This window comes from Dichomitus squalens (genome assembly GCF_000275845.1).
Source record: "Dichomitus squalens LYAD-421 SS1 unplaced genomic scaffold DICSQscaffold_15, whole genome shotgun sequence".
NCBI lineage: Eukaryota > Fungi > Basidiomycota > Agaricomycetes > Polyporales > Polyporaceae > Dichomitus > Dichomitus squalens.
This window is the reverse complement of record NW_006766897.1, coordinates 538,084-552,740: the sequence shown is the minus strand read 5'-3', so window position 1 is coordinate 552,740 and position 14,657 is coordinate 538,084. Positions and strand designations below refer to the sequence as shown.

Genomic DNA, 14,657 nt, shown 5'->3' with positions numbered 1-14,657 from the left:
GAAAGCTACACTAGAGTAACTCAGTCACAAAGTCTAGGGGCGCATGCACAGAAGAAACCAAGGGAACAACTTTCACTGCGGGCCAGACGGAGCCGAGTAGCGAAAAACAAGGAGAATGTGCCGCTGGCGACATCAGAGGTGTGTTTACCCAACTGGGTGATGTGCACAAGCTTCCTAACAGAATGAAAAATAGGTCCATTGCCCCAGGCATCCAGGAAGTCTGATCGAAACCCTTGACAGGCGGAGAGAACAGGTCCTGCAAACATATCAGTCATTCAGTCAAGTTGTTGCCGAGATATCAAGGCCGGCTGCACTCACTTTCGGTTCCCCTGTACAAGGTAAGCATTGGAACCAATCAGATGTATACTAGCAGCATACATACATGTGGGACTTGTCGACTTAACTCATCGCGTTAACTAGTTTGACGCCTTACTCACGTGCTTCGTAACGCTGTGACATAGTAGCAGGTTGTGCGGGCGGTCAATCTTATGTCATGTCGCAAACTTTAAGACTAGATTACAGCGATCGACGACTAGAGGTTGAATCTGATCTAATCTCTCCATGACGCTCTGGTGCAGCCGAGCGGTTCCCACATGCATGCAACAGGATGTCACTCAGCGGGGAAGACAAGGGCGGCTCTGTCCATTCATGCCAATTTCTTTGTGTTGAGACCTGGACGATCTCGTCATAAGTTGCACCTCGACCTAAAGACACGTCCCGCTTCAGGGGTGACTGCGCTATCACGATGCAAGTAAGGGGCCTTCGTGCAGCCCTCAATAGTACCAACAAATACAAATTCAAGGTATGTTCACGTAACACTCGCGACCTTCTCTTACTGAGACCTCCGGCTCAAATAGAGTCCGGAGTATGCTGTAGACCATCTTGTCATTGGAGGAGGTAACGCGAAGTCCTTGCCTCACGGCTCTCGCCGGTGTTGACATAGACATTAGGTGTCGTTGGCCTTGCCATCGCACAACGACTTGGTCAGAGGTTCCCTGACAAAAGCACGTACCTCGTCGAGAGACACAACCTCCCCGGCGAGGAAACAAGGTAACATTTCATATCGCAAGGTCGCTCCCATCAAGTCCACTCACAGAATATGCAGCGCTCGTAACTCAGAGGTGATCCACGCAGGTGGGCCAACAGGCATCCTGGCATCCCCTCTTGGCAATTGAGCTCACATAGCTCACACGGGAAAACAGGACTCTATTATCCTCCAGGCTCCCTCAAGACGAATCTATGCCTGAGAGGAAGGACACTGCTGTATGATCGCTGTGTGCGACACAACGTACCCTTTAAAAAGACCGGAAAGCTAGTTATTGCTCGCGAGGAACAACGGCCATACATCGAGGGCCTCCACGCTAAAGCTCAGAAACTATCTTGGCCGCCGCACTCAGATCCTACCCAATCGCAATCGCCAGTCCTACCCACTAAGCTCATCGGAGGCGACGAAGCCCGGGAGCTCGAGCCAGATCTGAACAAGGACATTGTCGCCGCTCTATGGAGCCCCGAGACAGGCATCGTGGACTCGCACGCCCTGATGCAGAGTCTAGAGAAGGAGATCTTGGACGCCGAAAGCAGCGAGATCGTATATTCCACGCAGGTCGTTCGCATCGACATAAGTAGAGACGCGCCCGGCTGGGTTGTGCAGCTAGTGACCGGCGATGCTGCAAATGGGGATGCGCTCCTTGCCCGGACCGTTATCAATTCCGCAGGCCTTACTGCACCGCGCATTCTGAATGCAATCCTTCCAGAGGACGAGCGGATACCCATGTACTTCGCCCGCGGCTCATACGCTTCGTACCATGGTCCCGGCATCAACAGCGTCTCACACCTCATATACCCGTGCCCACATGTCGGCAAAGATGCACACGCGTTCGCCTCCCTAGGAACCCACCTCACTTTGGACTTGCAGGGAAAGGTCCGATTCGGGCCCGACATTGACTGGCTCGCTCCTCCCGAAACCGACGATGATGCGGACTTCTGGCAATGGCACCTCGTGCCCGACGATTCCCGCCTGGAACTTATGTACAATGCCGTCAAGGAGTACCTGCCAGGCGTGGAGTTCGAAGGGTTCCAGCCAGACTACTGCGGCATCAGGCCTAAGATCGTAGGCCCGGGAGCAGGTTTCCAGGACTTTGTTTTTCGTCGAGACTACGCAAACGGGCAGGGCGATGGGCAGTTGATCAGCTTGCTCGGGGTCGAGAGCCCAGGGCTGACGTCGTCCCTCGCAATCGCTGAGTATGTAGTTGATGATATAATGGGCGGTGGGCATGCATAGACAGAATGATGTACACGCGTCGCCAATAAATTTCGCGAGAACCTGCTCTACGCGGACGGGCCTCCTCGCGGGGTTGACTTGGGCTCCCAAGCCTCGTACTTAGGTCGGACAGTGTTGTATGCCCGGTAAGCACCACGAGTTCCGGTCAAATTCTCGACCCAAGGCTGAAGCAGACCGCGATGAGCAGTACGTGAAGTGGAATGCAGGTCAGACATACCGCCTTCCACGGAGGGGACAAATTCTGCATGACTCTGTCCTCGGTTGGGGCGTCCTTGCGGATGTGGTGAATCCACGAGTGCCACTCTGCGGGAACTTGCGTAGCATTGTAGTCATGCTATATACAGGGACATTGGTCGCGGGTGTCGAATGCATATTGTTTGATGACATACCTGAGCATAATCGACCCAGCGGTGACGGCCTGGCGTAGTTCAGTACGAACAACACCTCTTCTTCATCACGCGAAGCGCTCACCTGGGACCTCCTCTTCAGGATTCAGATTCTCATAGTAACGGTTTCCGAACCTACACACAATTGCGCGATCAGCGTTGTATGGGCCTCCTCAGAATGGTGTGTTACGCACTGGTCCTTGCCCACAAATCGGCCAGACTTCGCATCACCAATGTACTGCATCTGCCTCCACCATTCCCGAAGTCCAACGCGGCGGATAGAGCGGATAGTCCGCTGAAGGGAGACCATGGTTGTTGCGAGCTGAGCGACACCGTCCGCCGTCCGGTTAGGCCACGTCTGATTATGTAAGCTATCCCTTAGGAGAGGGCGCCTCGCGGCTCTGTGACTTACTGTAGTACTTCACATGTCACATGCAGGTACGTACACATGCTGCATGTCTTCTGTATTGCATGTGAACCACAGGAGTGTGTCCGCAATTGTCTCATTTGAGGTATTTGTGCGTCAACCGAGACACATTGTGGTCAGACACGTAACGACCATGTGAAGTACAGTAACGACTGCGGAGGGCTCTTCCGCCAGCTTTGCCATAAACCTGGATGACAGTGTGTTCTTTCAACCATCGGCATCCGGCATAACTCATCCAGAAGCCCACGCGATGCGCTGCAAGCGTCTCAACCGTAAGACGCTATAACAGGTGATCATCTCGAGATCGAAGGTTCTCATGCCTATCGTCTGCTACTCAGGCGATTCTCTTAACACCCCATTATTCTCGTCCCCCCGCTAGCCCTGTCCCCATAGCTTGATCTCATGGCTACTCCTACTCTGACCGGTACGGTTGAATTTGATGCGGGAGCAGGGAAGCCTTGCCAGACCTCGTACAAGGTTTATGGAGACCTCAAATCCGGTACAACTCCCGTCGTTGCCCTCCACGGCGGACCGGGATCCACTCACCACTACATCCTATCTATCGCCGATCTCTTCGTCAAGTACTCTATTCCTGTCGTGTTCTACGACCAACTGGGCAATGGAGACTCGACTCACCTCCCAGAGAAGTCCGGCGATGCCGGATCGTTCTGGACGGAGCAGCTCTTCCTGGACGAGCTCGACAACCTCCTCCGTCACCTCGGTATACAGGATAATTACTCCTTACTCGGGCAATCTTGGGGTGGGATGCTCGCTGCCCGCCACGCCACTCGGCAGCCCAAAGGTCTCCAGCGTCTCATCATTGCGGACAGTCCTGCGGATATGCGGCTGTTCGTGAAGGCGGCGAACGAGGAGTTGATACCCAAATTGGACCCGCAAGTCCGGGTAGGCAGGCATCTTCGATGAGTGGTTATCTTTGCTTGACAACCACCCTCCGTTCCTTAGGATGCCCTCATAAAACACGAGAAAGCCGGGACGACCGACCACAAGGAGTATCAGGACGCCATGATGGAATTCTACAAGCAACATCTATGCCGGCTCCAGCCCTGGCCCGCTGAGCTCCACCAGAGCTTCGAGTGGATGGACAAGGACCATACCGTATATCTCACGATGTGAGCGCAGCTGCACGATGTCTTCAGACCGAGTCTTGCTCACGTACGTCACAGGAACGGTCCTTCGGAATTCTACATTACTGGCTCGTTGAAGGATTGGAGCATCATAGGAGAGGCGAGCAAGATAGAAGTTCCCACCTTATTGTTCAATGGGGCGTACGATGAGGCCGCGGATAGCACCGTCCTTCCGTTTTTCAAGGCCATTCCCAAGGTCAAATGGTACACCTTCGCCCAATCCAGCCACACGCCGCATTGGGAGGAGAGAGAGAAATACATGCAGTTGGCAGCTGACTTCCTAAAGTTGTAGAAATGCGGTGTATTGATACATGTTGTACGAGTCGATGCGAGTGTAGATCGGATACGCTTTCAATCTTCGCGGGAGCCATTGTTGTATCTCACCAGGTCGTCAAACTTGACCAGCGAACCGCCGAATATATCGAGAGAGCTGGAATGTGGACTAAGCCAATTGTGCTGCGTTCCTAGGAAGGCCGAACATACCTCCCGTAGGTCAGATCGACCTTTCCACTAGACAAACGGTCCACAAGTGCCAGATCGGAGATACTCTTTGCCCCTCCCGCATAAGTAGTAGGTATCGTTACCCATTCTCCGAGTTCTGGTCGTGGTTCAGGAGCATTCGGTAATCTCAGGGAATGGAATATGCCTACTAGTGACTAGTTCTTCATCGATCCCCTGGCACAAGCCTTCCACGTCCGCAGCATGTATCAGGAACTCGCTACATTCCAGAATTGCATTCCAAAACTCAGCGTAACTGGCGATGAGTGGAATGCTGATGTGCCTACCTGCAATATTCTGATAGCATGTCGAGCGTAACTGGAAATAGGCCGTCAATCTACTGTCCCTCTATTTTGACGGCCGCCTCGTAATCCTACCTTTACCAACCTCCATGTCAGTAATCGTTTGCCACTTATTCATGGCCACAAGCCACTTGTCTCCTCTTCTACGACAGCTGTTGATCGATCCGCCCTTCAGTACTCCGTTAAGATGAGCAGAATAGTGGGATACCCGCCTTACGTCCACGACAAGACGGTCTTTCCCTACCGCCTCCGACACACCCTTCAGTCGCTTCAGAGAGAACTTTGCGTCAGGGAACAAGTAGGATGTCACGATGACCTATAGGCATCTCGATCAACGTCACCAAGAGCTACTGACCGAGCTGCTGAGGGAGTACCTTGCTTGCCCCGGCATCGATCCACTCGTGGGCGTTGTCCTCGGTGATTCCCCCACCGACTTGCAGATGGCCTACCACAACCAGAACCATGTTAGCTGGAAGCGCTTCCAGGGAACGCACAGGCAGACGAGCCAACCTGGCCAAGCAGCGAGGGCATCTTTGGCGGCTTGATCGTTCCCCGGGCCAAGTTTGATCACATGCCCGCCTTCGAGGCCATGCGTCTTGTACAGCTCTGCAAAGTATGCCGCAGGAAGTCTGTCTTTCTTGCGTCAGAAGTCACGCACGGAGAGCAAAGGAGTAGGCACGAACGTCGCGACGAAATTGGTTTTCAGATGACTTGGGTCGTCCTCGTTCAGGGTGCCGCCGACGATCTGCTTCACCTCGCCGTTATGCAGGTCTATGCATGGGCGGAAGAGCGATCTGCGACGTGTCTGTGTCATAACGTCGGCCTGCCCGTGATGATGTACGCAAATCTCGCAAGCATGCCCGACCCGACGCGCCTGCGGTAGATCTTGCGCAGATCTCGATCTCCGATCTCTGCTCCAGCGACATCCTGCCATTAATGAGCTTGCTTGGACGACCGCTGGACCCCCTTACCACGGATCCACGAACTTCAACATGAATGAGGCACTTGATGCATCGCGCTACACGCGCATTCCATAGGTAGATGACTAGTATACAATATCATGGACAGGGCCGTCGCTCCCACTCAGTACTCAAACGAGTTCTCGATGATCTTCGTCAAGTGCTCCCTCCCGTCCTCACCCACGATGTCCCCAATGCCCGGCGCGAGGTCCAGCACGCGCCTCTGCGGGATCGTCCCGTCCACGAGCGCCGGGATGTCGGCCTTGGTGTACCCGACAGCCTTGAGCCCGCGAGGCACCCCGAGCCCGTCGAGGAAGCGCGCGATGGCCTCGAAGAGGTGCGCCCCGATAGCGTTGTCCGGGATGGCGGTGATGGAGGGGTCGGTCGCGCTGACGCCCTGGAAGACCGCGAGGGCCTCGCGGTGGCGGTCGGGCGAGGAGGGTGCGGTGAACAGGAAGACCGCCGGGGCAGGGAGCGCGACGCTGTTCAGGAAAAGAGGGGTTGTCAGCGCGCTGGAACCTGTAAACAGGTGAAAAGATGTGACTTACGTGACGCCGTGGGGGATGATGGGGTGGTCGACGTTGTAGCCCGCATACTTGTACTTGGGGCCCTTCTTGTTCAAACCGGAGATCTGAAACGTGTATCCGTGTCAGCTCGAGACACTAGATGAGGCGCCGCACAGATGGGACTCACAGGGTAGCTGATGCCATGGCACAGGTGCACGCCGGCGTTGCCAAAGCCGATGCCAGCAAAGGAAGCGGCCAGCCTATCCGCGGAATCCAAGCTCAGCAAGGCTCGCAAGCGGCAAACCGGCGGGGAGAGACATACATCATCTGCGCGAGCGACTCGTGGTCGTCAGGGTTCTTCGCGATCCGCGGCAGGTGCTTAACGGTCGTGTGGAGAGCCCACATCGAGAAGATGTCTGCCACGGGGTTGCTGCCCTGGTACGCAGGGCGATAGATGGGGTTACTCGGACGAGGCGTGCGTTCGTTGTAGCTGCTTCTCGTCGGTCACCGAAGACGCGTACGGGGCTCGGACAACTCACGGGATAGCAGTGTAGCTCTCCAAGCTGTGGAACAGGACGTCAAGGCCTGCGCTTATGTGCAGCTCTGGCGGGCATACAGTCAGCTTCCGAGTGCATGTTGTGCAGAGACGCGACGAACCCCTAGAGCATGTCCTAGTGTTGAGTGTGTCGACGATGCCGAGTATAGGCTTCAAGGCGCGGTTCGCGATACCTGTCTTGAAGGCCATTGAGGTGATGTCCAGGATGGCCGTGCCCGTGGTCTCGGAACCCGTGCCGGCAGTGGTGGGGACTGCGAATTCGTCAGCCACGGGCTACTGCAAAACACACAGTATGACGGCACAGACTTGCGATGAGGGGATGCAGCTTTTCCGTGACGGGCAGTCCCTTGCCTACAGGCGCGTTGATGAAGTCGAAGAGATCAGCATCCTTGTACACAGTGAACCTGCCACGGTCCAAGAAATGAACTCCAGGTAGACACCGAATGCGGAAACATACGTACAAGTTGGCAGCTTTAGCGGTGTCCATCACACTTCCACCTCCGACGCTGCTCAAACTTTAGAACCGCACGCATCGTCTCATTTTGGTGCACTCACGCGAGAAAGTGGCTGCAGTCATGCTTTCTGGCCCAAGCAATGGCGTCCCGCCAGCTTGCCTCCGTGGGCTCCGCGACAACACGATCGTACACCTCGAACGGCAGGTCCTGTTGTGCTTCCAATGATGCAATGGCCTGAAGCGCATCTCAATGAGACGGGTGTGTATTGGAACCTCAAGCGTGTTACTTACCATCTTCGCAGGCGGGAGCTTCGCAACATTGGGGTCGGTGAAGACCGCGACCTAGACACGTCCGGTCAACACCCACCTCACGTACACTCTCAGACGAACATGCCAACCTTGCGCGCCTTCATGTTCTTGAAGTCCATGCCGACCTCGCGAGTGACACCCTCACCAAAGCGGAGATGGGCCGCAGCAACCTGCCGCACATTGCTCAGCTCCCGCAGGGCTTTTCATACAGGCCCACGACGCAATGCTCTAGACGGACCTCGAACGCATACTCCTTCTCGACAGGGAGACTCTCCACGGGAGTCGCGTACTTTCTCATCTGCTGCAGGGCGTGTATGGGGTTGTGCGCACCCCCAGACCGGCAGCCATGGCAGGGGCAGGCGGTGTGTTGAGCCACATTGATGAGCCGCCGGATGGCGTTCCTGGAGGCCGCGGCGGTGGACATGATGTGCTAGCAGAGTCGGACGATGACAGCGACGGCGAGCAGCTGTGAAGCAGCGGAAGGGGCGGGGAAGGCGAGGGGCTCCTGCATTTATAGGGCACCAAGCCGAGCGTGTGTTGCCGGGGACGGATGTGGGGAAAGCCGCCTGGGAAGTCACGAGAAAGCAGTCCTGTGATCGTGTACGTTGACCCGCCCCCCGACGCGCACGTCGAGACCCCTGCTAGGCGGCATTACGGGCGTCCGCTAATCCGACACAACTGCAGAGCGGTGCATGGTATGCGGTTTCAAGCCACTGAAGGCATACAGCAGACTACCTCATAATGCATGAGGTCATATCTAATGATGCATATCGCCACAGAGGCCCCGGATGGGTACCAAACGGGCGCTTCACGCTCGGTAGGTTGTCTTATAACGCATAATGTCCCATGATGCATACGGAAATGAGGGTACCGATCCTATGCATTATGAGGTAGTGTACTGTAGTATGCGTGCTACAGTTCGATAGCTGACAAGCCAAGTTGTCCGTCTAAAAGTACTTCGCGTGCGATTGGGTCACAGGTGGCGACAAGCAAGTCCATATACAGTGGTTTGCACGACCATGACGCCAGGCAAGTCGAAGGCAAGCGTTCTGCACCAGTCGAGGACGGCAGAAGTAGCTTGTGTATCTGTGACTGCCAGCTGCGCCTTCGACAGATGCTTGCGCGCTTTTAGACTCGGGGAGAAGCGCTCGTCGCCAAGGAGCCCGAGGAAAAGCGTTCCACTGCCTCGGGGTCAGGTCAACATCAATCAGAGATCGAGATATTCGCGTAATCCGGATTGGCACTCAACCTCCGGACGCTACTTATCACGCTTGACTTCAGTCCCAGCTTCATGCACGGAGAGCTTGTGCAACCTGCTGTTCAGATCTGCGCCGTATGATGCTCCGACAGTCGAGGGGAGCGCGCGCATGGCATTGTGTAGATTGGCAAATCATCGAAGGGGCGGCAGGCGCAGTGACAATCAGAGGCGGATAGAGTGCCTGCTACCCATGGGAAACTGGGGGGCGCTGTGCGGCTGGCGACTGAGAAAGTCGCTGTCAACGAGCGACGGAGTCGTTCTGCAGCTGTCAATCGCAATGCGGAACACAGCTGCAAGGCGAGACATATGTAGGCGGATCTGTGGCCAAGGTGCAAGTCTATGAGGGATACGGACTGTGCCACGTGAGGGAGCAAGCGCCGAACGCCGGGTCTGGGTGCAGAAGTCGAGTGGGAGGACAAGGAACGCGGAGAAGATCAATGTTGCTATCGACCTCGCCCAGGTCGCCTCTCTGACCGACTTTCTCCTTCCTCTCGTCTCCCGGGCACGCACAGTCCTCGCAGACTCGTGCTGTCCTACTCCCTCCCACTCGCTCTCCATCCCCACATTCCCTTCCAGTCACTCCTTCGGCTCCATCCTCGCCTCGGCTGCCTCCACGATGAGGCTCTCATCCTCCCTCGCCCTCGGTCTCTTTCTCTCCGCTACTCTGTCTGAAGCAGCCAAGATCTCCTTCACACAGCGCAAACGGCCGAACCATTCTCCCCAGAAGCGTTCTGGCAAGACTTCCTTTCGCCGACCTGTCCTTGCTGCCGCTTCGTCGACCTCTTCCGGCAACGGAGACGATGCCGACCTAAGGTATGATTTATTGTCCCCGAATACCAGGGATCCCAACTGAGCTGTCTGCGACAGCTCGTTCCATGATCTGTTGTATATTGCTAACGTGAGTTCTACCGCCATCCCCCCATCGAGTACCTCCTCATCGTCCCGGTACAGGTCACCGTAGGAGGAACAGGTACGTTTGACAGTTTTGGGCTCTACCTCCGTACGTCCTTATGGTAGTCGCTCAGAATACCCTTTGCAACTTGATACCGGCTCCTCCGACCTCTGGGTTAAGGGAGCCTCCTCTCCACTACCCAACGCTAATCAGACGGTATGTTCCAGCTAAGATCACTTTGGATACCTGGCTTACCGTTTTGCTGCCTAGGCCTTGACGCTTAATGTAACCGTGAGTGTCGCCGCCGTAATCTCCGTCGCAAGACCTCTCACGACGTCCCTGTAGTACGGCATAGGCTCAACATACGGCCACATTTCTTACACTGCCGTTGAATTCGCTGGGTGAGCGAGCATGGGCAGACTCGCACACCCACTCCCGTCCTGATTATATTCGGTCTAGCATCAACGTGCCCAAACAAGCCTTCATTGATGCGTCTGAAGCCAGCAACCCCATCCTTTCGTACGGTGTCGACGGCATCGTCGGACTGGGTTTCAGCAAGCTCTCAAGCGTCGACAACGCGCTCACAAATGCTGGCCAGTCAGATGGCAAGGCCCTCCTCTCTAACCTCTTCGCAGACAACCCGAAAGAGCCCAACTTCATCGCCTTCGCCCTCCAGAGGACGACGGAGTCTGGTGGTGATGTCGAGGGGTCCTTCACAATAGGTGCGATTCGCGACATAGTCGTCGCTGTTGGGTTCTAATGTGCTTCTCATCAGGCGAGTATGATGATGACTACAAGGACGTCGCGAACAGCCCGAAGATTTCCACCTTCCCCGCGTCCGACCCCACCCGCTGGACAGTGCTGCTCGATGCCATCGTCCTCGCCAACAACAACACCGTGATCCCTCTGAACACCAGTGTAGCCGGCGCTCCGTCAGGCAAGGCGGTCGTAATGCTCGACAGTGGCACGTCATACACGTCAGTCGAGATCTGCTGCATTTATACGAGATTCGCGCACAGTGTGCTAATCCCGCGTCGTCTCGCTTAGGTACGCAACGAAGGAAGTGTGCGATGCGATCTACGGCAACGTTCAGGGCGCGTCCTACAACTCGGCTCTCGGTCAGTGGGTCGTCCCTTGCGACGCGGAGGTCGACATTGCTCTTCAGTTCGGGTAAGTGAATTCAAGGAACGAACGATGACGAGATCCCGGAGGTGTGCTCAATGGCGGCCTGCTGCAGCTCCTCTGTGTACCCAATTCACCCTCTGGATGTGACGCCCAAAAGCCTCAGCGACAGCACCCTGTGCGTCGGGTCTTTCATCCCGCAGGCGGTCTCCGTCGGAGCTGGCCAGTTGTACGTATTTGCGGTGCAGCAGTAGCCTTGTGGCATCCGCCAAGCTCACTCCTGCGTGAATCTAGCGACTGGCTCATCGGCGACAACGTCATGCGGTCCCTGTACACCGTCTACGACTTCGGCGACTACGACAGCTCGGGCAACATGGGCAACCCCTACATGCAGCTCCTCTCCCTCGTCGACCCCAACACCGCCTCCAAGGAGTTCCACGCGGACCGCGGCGGCTCCGCCTCGACCAACATCAGCTACCGCGCCCAAAGCGTCTCCGCGACGGGCGCCGCCGCCGCAGGCGGCTCGACGACCGTCGACGTCTCGGACAAGCTCGCGGACACGCTCAACAAGCTCCAGGCGTACCTCCCCGCCCTCCTCGCGATCATGGCCCTCAACGCACTCGTCGTCCTCGTCCTCGTCGCCGCGGGCGTCGTGTACCTGCTCCGCCGCCGCAGCAGCCGCGCGGCGCGAGCGCGTCGGACCCCGGGGCGCGCGACGCCCATGCCGCTCCACCGCGCGTCGTCGTACATCGAGGACACGCCCGGGCCCGGGCCTGGAGGGCTCGGGGCGTACCAGCCCGTGTCGATGGCGCTGACGGAGGACACGTTCGTGCCGCCCTCCCCGGCGTTCTCGAAGCCGGGCTTTGGGGACAGCACCATCCGGGCGGGGGACAGGCCAAAGTCCGTCGCGTGAGGCGTGCACGGGCTGCACATGGAGTTTTGTCTGAGCGTTCTTGCTCTTGCTGTTTGTGGTTTGCGGGCTGTTGGGGGTGAAGTGGCAGTGGTGGCAGGGGCGGGGGGTGGGATGTCATGCCGCTCATGCACGCACGTACACGTATATCGGTATGCTCGACGTATTCTCTCCTCTGTGCTGCTTCATCATCTACACCGTACTCGCGCCCTGTCCCTGTCCCTCCTACGCGTATCATGTTGTGTTGCTCTGTTGACGACGAATGGACCCTCCTTGTCAGTAGTATATTGCAGCGTGGTGTGGCTCTCCCGCACGCTTCTTGGAACGGACTGGTGGCTGCCAGATATATTTCTTGTTATGTGCTCTCTTTCTCGCCCCGTGTGCGCTGTGCACCCGCTGTACATAGTCAAAACTGGCCGTTCGCGCTCGTCGACTGTGTTTGTGTGGATGGTGCTTCAGCAGCCCCAGGTCTCATGCAGGCACAGCGAGCGGCATGTATTCCATGAGACGGCATTAGGTCGGGATGTAAGCAATTAGAAGGATCTACTGTTCGACTTTTGCTCTCTGGCTATCCGCTCCCACTCTACCGCCTCGTCCATGGCGGATAGGCCCTGCTCGCTCCCGAGCAACTCTTCCTCCAGAAGAGGGGTGTCGTTCGCATTCGGTCGCTGGTGCCGATGGGCGATCAGGAAGCCCCGCGCCGCCGAGCGGATCGCCACGAAGTTCCTCTCTTCGTGCCCCAGCCGCGGGCTGTCGTCCGTCCTCCTCGGTACGAGGACATCGACGGCCTCGACGAGCGCGGACGCCATCTTGTGCGCGTAGTACGTCGCGTCCTTCCTGGACGCTGGCACTCCCCGAGCCGGCTCCGCCTCCGCCTCTCCGCCGGCCAGGGACAGGTACCGCGTGAGGTTCAGCCGGTGCACGATGCGCAGGCACTGGCGCATAACCGCCTCGTCCCCGGTGGCGAGGGCTACGCGGGCGATGCACGACGCCCCAGCAGCATCGGGAAGGACGTTCCGCCCCGACGCGCGGACGACCTGCTGCGGGGCGTCCGCCGCCCCGTCCGCGAAGTCCTTCGCGCGGTAGCCGGTCATAAGCTCGAACGTGCGCATCGTGCTCTCCCAGTCCTTCGCGCGCCAGCACGCGACGAGCACGAACGTGTAGGTCGAGAGCCCGGGGCGGATCTTGTGGCCGTCCTTGCTCGACATCTCCTGCTCGACCATCCACTCGAGCGTCTGCAGCGCGCGGGCGGCCTCGGTCGTCGAGCCCGTCGCAGCGAGCGCGCCGTACGCTGCGAGGATGTGGTCCATGTGCCCGCGGTCGAGCAGGGACGGGTTCTTGTCCATGAGCTGCTGCGCGAAGTGCACGGTCAGCCGGTGCTTCTTGGCGGCGTTGCAGAGCGAGAGCACGTCCGCGAGCAGTGGGGCCGACATTTCGACGGTGGGGGCTGGGGCGGTCTCGCCGGGCTTCGCGAGCCCGACGTGCTCGCGGAGGACGTCGAACGCCGCGATCTGGTCCGCAGGCCTGCCAAGTGCGAGCACCCGGATGAGGGCGCTGATGAGGAAGGCGTCGACGGCGATGGGAGCGCCGTCCTCGATGCGTTTCGTGAGCTGTCGCCAGATGAGGCGCGCGTCGGACGCGTGGCGCTCCCGGATCGCGCGCCCCTGCTCGGTGTCGCCCCGTGCAGCCGTGCTATGTAGCCCTAGGGCGCGCAGGACAACTGTGTAGGTGACGCTGGTCGGGGAGAAGGGGCCGGACTCGTCGAGCGCGTTGTAGACGTCGAACATGCGCTGGTGCTCGCCTACGCGGCCGAGGATGGAGAGGTATGCGTTTATGGGCGCGACGCTGTACTCAGGGCTCTTGGGGTTGTGGCCTTTGACGAGCTCGATGTACGCGAGGTAATTTTCGTACGTCTTGTGGACGTTCTGGATGAGTTTCGAGCGGTCCTCCCAGGACGGGACTTTGGTGAAGACAGACATGAGGGTCGTATATGTACGCAGAGCGGGCTTGAAGCCGCGACGTTTCATCTGTGGCCTCACCCTCAGAGTGGCTGGGGATGCTGGGGAGCGAAAGAGAACACACCTCGATGTACAGCTGGTAGGCTAGCTGGTATCGACCTGCGCGTCCAGCGTGGCTGATCATGGTGTTCCAAGTTGAGGTGTTCTGTGCATCGAGAGGCATGCTTTTGAGAGTGTCGATAGCCTCGTCTAGCTTTCCCTCCTCACACATGTTGGTCAACCTCAGGGTAAGATCGTACGGCTTGAGGAGACGCTTGGGTCTTCCCGAGCCTTCGTCGCCCTCATCCGACTTTTCTTTCCCCTTTCCTTTCCATAACTTTGGAGTTTGACGGGGGTGGCTCGTTGGAAGAGTGCGCTGTACTGACGAAGATGGCTCTCGCGACACCGAAGCCGTGGATACAGCGCGGGTAAGTGGTGAGGATAGTCGACGTGTGACGGCGGTCAGAGGTGCGCAAGCGTTGCGCAGCATATCGAGGAAAGCAGAAAGGGGATGAAGGAATAGAAAAATGTGGCCAGACAGATATGACAGTGGAGAGAGACAGCGCAAGCTGTGGACTCCATTCGCCTGCAAGTATGTGGCGGGCGGCTACGCGGGGATTTTTGCGCGACACGGGCCCGTGACTCACTGGCAGTG

General features: G+C 57.6%; 5 protein-coding genes across 5 annotated transcripts; 2 read left to right on the top strand and 3 right to left on the bottom strand.

Moving 5' to 3' along the window:
• Window positions 1–745: 745 nt before the first annotated feature.
• Window positions 746–2,281, top strand: DICSQDRAFT_60737 (NAD dehydrogenase; the record flags this gene model as incomplete). Its single annotated transcript, XM_007366052.1, has 5 exons — window positions 746–802; window positions 858–897; window positions 951–1,050; window positions 1,106–1,134; window positions 1,203–2,281. The coding sequence occupies 5 exons, from the start codon at window positions 746–748 to the stop codon at window positions 2,279–2,281; spliced, it is 1,305 nt and encodes a 434-aa protein (XP_007366114.1).
• A 47-nt stretch (window positions 2,282–2,328) lies between these two features.
• Window positions 2,329–2,977, bottom strand: DICSQDRAFT_147376 (NDUFA12-domain-containing protein; the record flags this gene model as incomplete). Its single annotated transcript, XM_007366051.1, has 5 exons — window positions 2,329–2,445; window positions 2,499–2,615; window positions 2,671–2,699; window positions 2,753–2,802; window positions 2,862–2,977. 5 exons carry the CDS (start codon window positions 2,975–2,977, stop codon window positions 2,329–2,331), a joined length of 429 nt encoding a protein of 142 aa, XP_007366113.1.
• Window positions 2,978–3,750: 773 nt separating this feature from the next.
• On the bottom strand, window positions 3,751–5,860 carry DICSQDRAFT_136850 (Phosphoribosylformimino-5-aminoimidazole carboxamide ribotide isomerase). The gene is made up of 11 exons (XM_007366050.1): window positions 5,723–5,860; window positions 5,550–5,668; window positions 5,414–5,484; window positions 5,252–5,355; window positions 5,115–5,191; window positions 5,025–5,055; window positions 4,890–4,957; window positions 4,723–4,837; window positions 4,279–4,669; window positions 4,058–4,224; window positions 3,751–3,997 (listed from the first exon to the last, which is right to left on the bottom strand). Exons 1-9 carry the CDS (start codon window positions 5,851–5,853, stop codon window positions 4,591–4,593), a joined length of 795 nt encoding a protein of 264 aa, XP_007366112.1. The 5' UTR covers window positions 5,854–5,860; the 3' UTR covers window positions 3,751–3,997; window positions 4,058–4,224; window positions 4,279–4,590.
• A 180-nt stretch (window positions 5,861–6,040) lies between these two features.
• Window positions 6,041–8,305, bottom strand: DICSQDRAFT_136849 (alcohol dehydrogenase). Its single transcript, XM_007366049.1, has 12 exons — window positions 8,062–8,305; window positions 7,913–7,993; window positions 7,806–7,856; window positions 7,616–7,749; window positions 7,522–7,566; window positions 7,367–7,464; window positions 7,162–7,311; window positions 7,044–7,107; window positions 6,827–6,994; window positions 6,692–6,764; window positions 6,547–6,629; window positions 6,041–6,480 (listed from the first exon to the last, which is right to left on the bottom strand). Exons 1-12 carry the CDS (start codon window positions 8,245–8,247, stop codon window positions 6,123–6,125), a joined length of 1,491 nt encoding a protein of 496 aa, XP_007366111.1. The 5' UTR covers window positions 8,248–8,305; the 3' UTR covers window positions 6,041–6,122.
• Window positions 8,306–9,576: 1,271 nt separating this feature from the next.
• On the top strand, window positions 9,577–14,481 carry DICSQDRAFT_136845 (acid protease). The gene is made up of 12 exons (XM_007366048.1): window positions 9,577–9,894; window positions 9,949–9,979; window positions 10,033–10,051; window positions 10,107–10,189; window positions 10,244–10,264; window positions 10,319–10,374; window positions 10,433–10,695; window positions 10,749–10,950; window positions 11,021–11,143; window positions 11,211–11,324; window positions 11,390–14,032; window positions 14,088–14,481. The coding sequence occupies exons 1-11, from the start codon at window positions 9,698–9,700 to the stop codon at window positions 12,006–12,008; spliced, it is 1,728 nt and encodes a 575-aa protein (XP_007366110.1). The 5' UTR covers window positions 9,577–9,697; the 3' UTR covers window positions 12,009–14,032; window positions 14,088–14,481.
• Window positions 14,482–14,657: the final 176 nt, after the last annotated feature.